At 52.0% G+C, this 9954-nt stretch overlaps 1 protein-coding gene and 1 long non-coding RNA gene across 2 annotated transcripts; one reads left to right on the top strand and one right to left on the bottom strand.

Moving 5' to 3' along the window:
* Nucleotides 1–3389: 3389 nt before the first annotated feature.
* On the bottom strand, nt 3390–3904 carry LOC111935537 (uncharacterized). Its single transcript, XR_002867729.2, has 2 exons — nt 3775–3904; nt 3390–3589 (listed from the first exon to the last, which is right to left on the bottom strand). It is a non-coding gene; the product is annotated as an uncharacterized LOC111935537 (long non-coding RNA).
* Nucleotides 3905–4121: 217 nt separating this feature from the next.
* On the top strand, nt 4122–7000 carry RPS14 (ribosomal protein S14). Its single transcript, XM_086852064.1, has 5 exons — nt 4122–4241; nt 5386–5536; nt 5839–6000; nt 6181–6257; nt 6892–7000. Exons 2-5 carry the CDS (start codon nt 5388–5390, stop codon nt 6957–6959), a joined length of 456 nt encoding a protein of 151 aa, XP_086708190.1. The 5' UTR covers nt 4122–4241; nt 5386–5387; the 3' UTR covers nt 6960–7000.
* Nucleotides 7001–9954: the final 2954 nt, after the last annotated feature.

A 9954-nucleotide genomic window follows, 5' to 3' on the forward strand; every position in this document is an offset into this window, starting at 1 on the left:
CCCAGGTCTGTCTCACTGCCCATGTTAGAAGGGATGCGGTGCATTAAGCCAGCCCTGTCAGGTTTTGTGTCCAGCCCATGGGGACAAGTCTCATGTCCAGCCCGCGGGGAGGAGATGTGGCAGAAGGTCTGCTAGGTTTGGTTTAGGCAGCATACCCTGGGAGAGCTTCCGACTGAACAAGAGTCCAGGAAGCAATTTCAATCAAATGGAACAAGCAGATAAACAAACAAAAGGAAAACAAGAAAGGAAATTGTAGGGAGAGAGACACAAAGAATGGCAGACTATTACGGCTGCAAATTTTCTAAGTGTTCATTGAAGTCAAACACTTCTTATCCTTAACGTTTCACTTCCCTCACAAGCATTTCCTCTGAAGATCCCTGAATATTTTGCAAATGCCAAAGTTACTTGAAAGCTCAGAAAACAAAAAGGGACAAACAGCAAGTTTTTCAACTGTGAACTGCTATAAAGGGTTTTAACGGGATTATTTTTTTTTCCAGCCTTAAATGATTTGCAAACTCAGCCTGAAAAAAATATCTCCCCTGGGAACAGCATTCTGAGGCCACACTAACCTCTGCCAGAGGAGATTCATGCACAAATCATTGAGCAAAAAGCCAGCAATGAGTAATCAAAGGCATGCACCAAACTCCAAGAACAATCTGCAGAATCCACGATCTCAAGCAGTAAAGTTTTCCACTGAATAATTTCTTCTGAGAAAAAGGAATTTGTTGAATTCTAGGTCTGGTATTTGTGAATACTTTTTTCTTTTTTTTTTTTTTTTTTAAACTGGAAACAGAAAGCTGCTCAGAAAGGCACTGGAATTTATTAATACCAGCTCTGCCATTGTACATGAATATCAGGTAGCCTTTTTTCTTGCCTGTCTTCTGTTTGCAAACACAAAGGAAACCAATTCCTTTCCTGCATGCTTTAAGCTACAGGCTCTTCTTCAGCACATCTGTCAGAAAGCAGTTCAGCGGCTTTCCTCCGCATTGTTTCCAATTTATTAATCAACACTTCCAGCTCCCTACTGAGTTACAGCCACATTATGGTCCCCTTGAAGTCCATGGCAGCTCTTCCACCAACTTCATTAGGACCAGAAACTCACTCTTGAAGTCTCTGCCAATTCCTTAAGTGCTTTAACTTCAGTGTTGGAGATTTCTGTTTTAATCTTCTTATGCCTGTTCCTGACATCGTTTTACATGTGTGCTTGCACCAACTGCCCTTCTTGAAACTAAAAATGGCCTTAAAAGAAAATGGAATTTTTTTTGTTGGTTTTTTTTTTTTTTTTACCTGTGAATAGTGGATTTGGGACCCTGAATGTCTCTTTGCCATGGCTGTTAGCGGAGAGATGCCATCCTCAGCGGTCTGTTAGAGAGCCCCAACTGCAGGCAGACAGCTGGGGTTCAGCCTGCTGCAGGGGGAATTTTGGCCTCTTTCAGTTCCAGTCTCTGCTTCAAGGCCACCAGTAAGGCCACTGGTCCATGGCTCATGGGAACAAGTCCCAGCCATGGAAACAGGGATATCTGAGCACGAAAAATTCTTCTTGTGGGAAGCCCAGAGCTGGGGCCTTTGCAGGTCAGGCCAGTCACTTCCCACTGACCCCTGTCAGCCTGAACTAGTTGACTCCAAGGCCAAACCCAGCAGGAGAAGATATTCGGAGCAGCATTCCCATTTGCCTGGCCTTTCTGTTTAGTCACCAGCTGAGTTATGAAATCCGCCTGCAGCGTCACCGTGTCTGTGGGTTTCCCATGGGCTGGAGAGGCTATTACCAAAGAGCAGCTGGAATGTTAATTACCCATTAAGGAACTAAATCTGGGGGATTTCTCAAAGCAAATACACATCATCTCTGGCACTGACCCCACAGTGGCCTGAGCATCCTTCCCAGCCAGGCTGGAGGACGCAATCCTTGCAGCCCCTGCTGGGTGCCTCCCTTCTCCTCCCAGCCAGGGAAGGCTCTCAGCACTGTTCTCAGCAGTAGAACAGCCTGCCTGGAGCTGGCATTCAGGCCCCAAGAACATTTTGCGGGGCAGGCAAACCAGACTACCAGACACACCAGAACTAGTGCAAGGCAAAGTGAAAGGGGAAGAATGTGTCCCAGGGAGTGGAGAAAGCTCCATCCTGCTGTAGGGGTTGGGAGCAGTTTGTCTCCCAGAAACTTTGGGGCTGAGGGCAGCACACGATAATGAACCAGTGGGTTAATTCCTTTAGCAGCTCATATGGTTATTTCAGCCTGATGCCCATAAATGAAGGCCTGTCCATTTCCTTGCCTCTGGCTTGTATCTATTCCAGGGGAATATCCATAGGCTCATACAGTCCTCTTGGAGGATTGTCACAGGCAGCACTGCAAGCGTGGCTCCATGGGGACAAACCCACCCTGCCTGGCTGCCTGTACCTCTCACCATCCCCAGGCTCCTCCTCAGACAGGACACCCACAGCACATGTGTCCTGACACAGGCTGACCTCTGCAGCACTCCCCGCTGCTGACTCTTTCCTTCTCCTTTCGTCCAAATCGGGCCACAGTTGCTGTCACTGGAGCTCCCGGCTGGAATTACAGCAGCTCTGCCAATGAGTATTTTAAAAGCCTCTCCTTCGGTATTCAAACAAGAAGATCCCTGATGCAGTGGCAAAAGTGTATCAGACACAGGGGCAGGTGAAGGTGTTCCACGGGGTCAGGATGGGGTTTACAGCGGCATCCCTGAGCACAAAGAGCTTTCCCAGGGAAATATCCCAGCACAAGTGGGGGCGGTGCACCGGGACACGGAGCCTTAAGGACCCCTTTTCCCTGGTGGCAGCCTGGAGGTAGCAGCATCCTGGAATGTTTGGCCAGAGCAAGGAAAAGGTATGGGAAATCTGGATGTGCAGTATGGGCAAGTGGATGCTACTCTAAAAACACATAGCAGCCCACATCTGCAGAGGTGATGGACATGAGAAGGGAGGCAGAAGTTCCTGATGGGCCAGCACCAAATACTATCAGTCAAGCAGAAGTGCTGGACCCTCCCTGCAGATGTTTCCAGGCCTTTGGACTGTGCAGCCTCAGTAGCAGTGCTGTTATAAGGAGCCTGCCATGTCCAGCTGCTTCTCCTCCATCAGCCCAGCTCTGAGCACAGTTCTGGGTGTGGATCTGAAGGCCTGTCAGGCGTTCCCATGTAGGGACCCATGGGTGCTCCTGCTCTGGCACTCACACCCCAGCCCCACAGTGGCTCAGAGCTCTCTGTTTCCCAGAGGTAGCTCAGAGCCAGGTGAAGCAGCTGGAAGCAGGGCAGGATCATGCCCAGGAAACATTTAATCAGCACTATAAACTCAATTTCATTGTGCCTCTGTTCCGAAGGTTTTTGGTGTTCGCCATCCTTACTCTCCTGAGCACCTTTCAAATCACTTGGAAACAGAAAATATTGCCTTGCTGGACCACCTTTATTTAAAAATTTACAAACTGACATTCTCTTTGTTGAGGTGGAACAAATCTCCCCGGTCACAGCTCAGGGAGGTGTTCCTGTGCCATCGCTCACGGTTCACAGATGCAGTCTCTGCTTCTCCCATCAGCTGCCAGATCTCCTGAGGGAATCACCGGGCTTGAAACTTCTCCCATCAGCTCCTTGATGAAAATACACCAGTCACACATACTAAACCACCACATACACTCTCTTGTGGGTGAATTCCCAAACACCTCCTCGCAGTCAGGGCTCCCGCCTGAGCTCGGGGCAGGGCCAGGCACCGCCAGGACCCCTCACCGTGCTCAGCCCCGACAGCGGAGCGAGGGAGAAAGGCCTGCGCCCCAACCTGGCTCTAGCTGAGCTGGGGCAGAGCCGACTGCAGCGGCGTAGCCGGGGGGAAGCAGGATGCTTGCTGGAATTACACCCATTTCCCTCCAGTTGTTTTTTAAACCGGTTCGTTTCCAAAGCTCTCCCGGGCCTTCTCCGTCTGGAGCGCAAACACGCGCCCGCAGCCATCTTGGGGAGGAAGCCGGGGACAGGCCGCCGCCATCTTGGGGAGGTCGGGGCGGCGGGAGAATTGTGTGAGGGGAGAGGCGGCCGCGCCATCCTGGGGAGATCGGCCCGGTTTGGGCTCGGGACAGACGGCCACGGTTTGTCCCGGCTCGGAAGGATCGGGATTGGGATCGGGACACAGCCCTGCGCCTGCGGCAGCGGACACACCGCCTCCCGCCATCCCTTCCGGGTCAGGCGGTGACCCGCGCCCCCTGACCCCGCCGCTTCCTTTCCGCGGCAGCCGCCGGAGCAGACGGGCAGGTGAGTCCGCGCCGCGCCGCATCCGCCGCCATCCGCCCGCCCGCGCCTCTCCGCGGCCTCCGCGCCCGCCGCCCGCCCTCGCGGGACCGGGGCAGCGCGGGGCAGCGCGCTCGGAGCGGGGGAGGCGCGATCGGCGGAGCGGGGCCATGGGCCGCGGGAGAGCCGCGGGCTGGAGTAGCGGAGCGCCCGGCTGCGGGTGCTGGGCCCCGGGCCGGCCCTCTCCCGGACCCTGAGCGGTCGGGGCCTCGGTGAAACGCGGCGCTCGGAGCTCAGTGCCGTCGGTGCAGCGTGTGCTGCGTGTCCCGTGTCGGCCTCGCTGGGCTGCGGACGGCGCTGTCCGTGGGGCCCGTGCGCCATGTATGTGTCGAGAAGGGGATGTGGTGCTCTCGGAGTGGCCGCGCAGACACTGATGTAAATTGATACTACAGTGCTCAGCGCTGTTGGACAGGGCACCGCCGAGGGTGACCGTGGGTTGTGTTGAGATTGATTACCTCGGCGCAGTAGCCGGACATCTCTCTTGTGCATGGCGCCGGCTGTAGCAGGAGTTTGGCAGGAGAGGGCAATAGGAAACCGTTCTTCTGTGCTTGGGAGCGGATGCACAGGATCTCCGGCCGTCAAGCCGAGCACAGCCGAGTGCTGCCCCTGCTGTCTCCCATCGCTGGGTGTGGGCTTCAGGAGCAGGAGACTTATCTGGGTTGGTCCCAAGGATGTGGTTGGGAAACCAATAACATGGGAGAATCCAAGCTGGTACTTAAAAGGTCTGCAGACTTGGGGCTTACTGATAATACTGGGTCTGTAGTAAGTGGTTTGGTGTTTTCTTTCCATAAACCCACATAAACAAGGGGAAGTAGCATTGCTGGTTATCAAGGAAAGGAGTGCCTTTGTGCACTGCTGTGGTGGGCCTGGGGACATTAGCTGCCATGAAGTGCAGCAGGAAAGACTTCACTAAACAGCTGTAAGTGATGACCTGTGTGCCAGGATGCAGCAGAGTTGAGAATTCTGGGGTTTATAAGAAATTTGCCTGTGTTTTGCTAGTGGTAACTCATTTTTCTTGTTTGGTAGAAGGTTGAAATAGCAGGAATTTCATAAAATCCTGTAATGATGCTTAAAAACTACGAACACTCATATGTCTCTTATTGTTCAGAAATGGCACCTCGTAAGGGCAAGGAGAAGAAGGAAGAACAGGTCATCAGCTTGGGACCACAGGTTGCTGAAGGAGAGAATGTGTTTGGCGTTTGCCACATCTTTGCCTCCTTCAATGACACTTTCGTCCATGTGACTGATCTGTCTGGCAAGTGAGTATGGGACAGGCATGATCTCACTGCAGTACCCAGCTCCTTTGGGTGTGAAAGTTCAGACTGGGTTTGGCAAGAGGTTCCACCAAAATCCTTGAGTTTCCACTGAGCTTTGTGCATGGTGCACATACATGAACTGGATGGCTTGGTGAGCTCTTCTGATCACGGTGGTGTTCAGGGTAGTGTGTGGCTTATTGATGTGGTAACATTGGAAATAATAGATTCTGACTGTACCCAAATTCTGGTTTGGGGGAAGAACAAGGAATGGCTTTCTTCTGAACATCACCTTTTTCCTTCTGTAGGGAAACCATCTGCCGTGTGACCGGTGGGATGAAGGTGAAGGCCGACAGGGACGAGTCCTCTCCCTACGCAGCCATGCTGGCAGCCCAGGACGTTGCCCAGAGGTGCAAGGAGCTGGGCATCACCGCCCTGCACATCAAGCTGCGTGCGACTGGGGGCAACAGGTACAGCAGGAGGGCTGGAGCACTGATGGGGACATGGCTGTGGGGACTGATGGTGAATGGGTGTAGAACACAAGGAGAGTGGTTTGGCAGGGGAAAGTGTGACTTTCGTATTGCTGGCTGTTTGTAAACTGTTCAGCTTCTGGGTCATTAAAGGGGTTGTTGGTTCTGACTTCCCTTCAGGACCAAGACTCCTGGACCTGGTGCCCAGTCAGCCCTGAGAGCTCTGGCTCGCTCTGGAATGAAGATTGGCCGCATTGGTGAGTGAGGAAAAAGGGGATTATTTAGTGAACTGAGCTTTGTAGGCATCTGTGCTGCTTGATCTTAATTTTGGGATGTTCTTCATGGCCACTTTGATGGCACCCATGAAAGGATTTCATGTAAACAGATTCTTAAACTGACAATTCACCAGTAGGTGGAGAGCAGTACTCAGAACCCAGGTTTCTGTGTGCAGGACAAACCTCAGCTTGGGGCAGGATGCTGCTGCTCCTCTGATGTCACATGGCTGACACCTGAAAATACCATGTTGGTCTTGGTGATTCAGTAATAATGGAGTTCTCCAGCTGTTGTAGGGAGAGTCCTGACCTTCATGGGGATGTCACAAGATGCGTTCGTGTGGTTGTGCTGAAAATTCTTCAAGCAACCTGTGTTTCTTTTGAAATGCTTTGGCTGCTTGGTTTAAGTGGGGTGGGAATCTTTTCTTGCTAAACGTTTAAGCCCTAAGTACCCAGCCTGTGGCAAGTTCCCAAATACCTTCACTCTGCAGAGAGTTCCTTCTGTGCATATGCAGCTCCTGTTGTGTCCTAGTGCTGAGGTGCTGGGTGATGGCTGTACCCAGGTGGTTTCTTGGGGTACCTCTGAAAGGTGACTGTGTTCTGGATTTTCTCCCTGCAGAGGATGTCACCCCCATCCCCTCCGACAGCACTCGCAGGAAGGGTGGTCGCCGTGGACGTCGTCTGTAACCAGCACAGCACCTTCTGTTATTAAAGCTCTCTTAAACCTCTGTTTAGCTCTGTGTTTTCTTACTGGGGTGTGCTCAGAAGCCAAGGGGCTTCAGTTTAATTCCATACCCAGATGGCTTGTGCTCTTAAGCTGGGTTTCTGGCTTAGAGGGGAACCAGGCTGGCTGATCCAAAGCTATAGGGGTCTTGGGCTTCATGCAGCAAAAGCTGCTTTCAAAATGAGCCATGGCCTCTTGCATCTCCTGGAAAAGAAAGCTGCCATGGGAGTGAGCAACTGCTGCTGGATTTTCTGCAAAATATTTCTTAATGCATCACTTCCCCTTTCTGTGGAAAAAGTCCTCTGCCTGGACATCTGTTCCTTAGCTAGCATTTCCCTAGGCACAGCCGTAGCATTTTATTTGTTATTTTATATGTGGCCATGGAAAATATTAGAATAAACTTCCCTTACTGTCTTAAACGTGCACCATTTGCCGTTCAGATCACTGTTTTCCTGTACTTAGTGTTTGTTGAGCTCTGTGTGGAGGTGTCGACCAGAAGCAGCTCAGCCAACATGGAGCTGAAGGAGGAGGGCGCAGAACAAAGGAGAGATCAGGGAGTGGGACACTGTTACCAGCAGCACTCTGGTTTTTGATACACTTTGGATACAGTGAAAGCTGTTGCTGTTCTTAGCCAGGCTGGCGCAGGGCTGGGTGATTAAAAGAGGGCTCTGGGAAGCGCAAGGAGCAGGAGCAGGTAAGTGGGCCCAGCACGTCTCTCTCTGGCCACGGTGCAGCAGTTTGTGCAGGCAGGGTTGCAGGTTTCCTCCTGCTAGAGGGGTTTTTAGGTTATTGTTTGTTACAATTTGGTTGGTTGGTTTGTTTTAGGTTTTTTTGCTAGTAATGGTTTTTACACAATCAAAAGCCACAGTTAGTGTATGTGGCCAGGTAGAACCCTCCAAAAAGGATGTGTCTGTCCAGACCCCTTCCTGTGCGGAGTGTTTGAGGTTATCAGTGGTCCCAGGGGGCATTGCAGAAGAAGCCTGCCTACACCTCTGAGCAGGTGAATGATCTTTTGCTGGTGGTTGAGCCTAGGGAGGAAGTAGAAAGACTAAGGAGTATTAGGGAAAGTGAAAGGGAATAGATGGGTGGAGTTCTGCCCTTCCATCCTTGAGAGAGGCCCACCAGGAGCACTCTGCTGGGTTAAGAACTGGCTGGATGGCCAGGCCCAGAGAGTGGTGGTGCTGCATCCAGCTGGCAGCCAGTCACCTGTGGTGTCCCTCAGGGTTCTGTGCTGGGGCCAGTCCTGTTCAATATTTTATTGATGACATGGATAAGGGTATTCAGTCTTTCACTGGTAAATTTGCAGATGACACTAAGCTGGGAGCGTGTGTCGATCTGTTGGAAGGGAGGAGGGCTCTGCAGAGAGACCTGGAATGATTGGATAGATGAGCCAGGTTTAGGAAGGACACTGAGATGCTTGAGAACATCCAGAGGGGGCAACAAGGCTGGTGAGGGGCTGGGAACACAAACCCTGTGAGGAACAGCTGAGGGAGCTGGGGTTGTTTAACCTGGAGAAAAGGAGACTCAGAGGTGACCTTTCTCCAGGCAGCAACTGACAGAACAGAGGACAGTCTCAAGTTGCACCGAGGGAAATGTAGGTTGGATATTAGGAAAAAGATTTTTACAGAAGGAGTGATAAAGTACTGGAGTTGTTTGCCTAGGGTGTGTGGTGGAATCACCATCCCTGGATGTGTTTAAAAGAAGATTGGATGTGGCACTTGGTGCCATGGTTTCGTTGAGGTGTTAGGGCATGGCTTGGACTTAATGATCTTGAAGGTCTCTTCCAACCCAGTGATTCTGTGTAAGCATGTGAGTTACTCTGTCCCAGGGGATATCACTGTGGCTGCTTCATGGGGCATGTCTGGGGAGAGGTTTACAGCAAAAATCCAGTACAGGACCTTTGCTGCGACAAAAACTCAGCAGACTCTGCTCATGTCTCAGTGCAGGGGGAGATGTTTCCACTCACTGCCTCTGCTGCCCACCCTGGTCCAGCCCTGCTGGTTTGTAGAGCAGATGTAGAAAGGGGAAGGTGTCTGCTCCATGGAAAGGTGGATTTACTCTATTAACCTGTAATCCTTGAAAGCTGGAGCCACGCAGGCGTACACAGGGCTGGCTGAGCCGAGTCACTGTACATGCAGCCCGTGCCACGTGCTGCCCTGGCAGTGCTATGCCATGGACAGGCTGGTGCCTGGGCTCACTGCACAATTAAAGGCAAAAATTGTTGTGATTTCTCAGCCAACCTGATGTCTTTGAAGCAGCTTCCTGTGTTGATGCATAACCCCAAAGAGGAAATGATGAATGAAGAAGAGAAACTGAGGCACCAGTGTAGGGCAGCTTTCTGGCCCATGTTCTGGGACTTTCTGGAGGGAAAGGCCCTCCTGTCAGTGTGGCATAGGTGGGTCCCCATGGCTCTTGTCAGTCCCTGGCCTGATCCAGCTGGCTTGTCTTGATTCAGTGAGGAGCTGAACCACCTGTACCCCTCTAAAGCTGTAGCTGGGTGCTGGCTTCTGGGCTGTATGGGTGGGGGATGCTGTGCCTGCCCCCCTTGCTTGCCCACCCTGTGTCACCCTGGCAGGGATTCTCATCCTGTGGAGGGCATGGGGCTGTTCAGGGGCTGTGCTCCATCCCCTGACACAGTCAGTTGTCACTGGTGAGTCCTGTGGCTCAGCTTTTTCTCTCAAGTTTGCCCAGGGCTGATTCTGTGCTGTTGAGGGTGTCACCTCAGGGTTGGTGGGAAATGTGGGAAATGTGTCCCCAAACCTTTGTGCAGGGTCTGAGGGCTGAGAGCTGCGAGATGAGGCCCAGCTGGTGATGAATGGCTTCCTGTGAATGCCCAATGGGTTATTCCAGCTCACTGCCTGAAATAATTGCTCTGTAGCCTGGTCCTCATCAGAGTCCTGAAATCACTCCTTGCTCCAGATGGCTTTTTTTTTTCCCAAGAAAAGACTTGTGAAGTTT

This window comes from Cyanistes caeruleus, chromosome 15 (assembly GCF_971803275.1).
Source record: "Cyanistes caeruleus chromosome 15, bCyaCae1.hap1.1, whole genome shotgun sequence".
Lineage (NCBI taxonomy): Eukaryota > Metazoa > Chordata > Aves > Passeriformes > Paridae > Cyanistes > Cyanistes caeruleus.

Bases quoted from the DNA above. Each gene is read 5' to 3' on its own strand.
- RPS14 (XM_086852064.1), top strand. From the start codon at position 5,388: ATGGCACCTCGTAAGGGCAAGGAGAAGAAGGAAGAACAGGTCATCAGC. The intron at 5,537-5,838 runs GTGAGTATGGGA...TTCCTTCTGTAG, and splicing joins GTGACTGATCTGTCTGGCAA to GGAAACCATCTGCCGTGTGA. The intron at 6,258-6,891 runs GTGAGTGAGGAA...TTCTCCCTGCAG, and splicing joins AATGAAGATTGGCCGCATTG to AGGATGTCACCCCCATCCCC.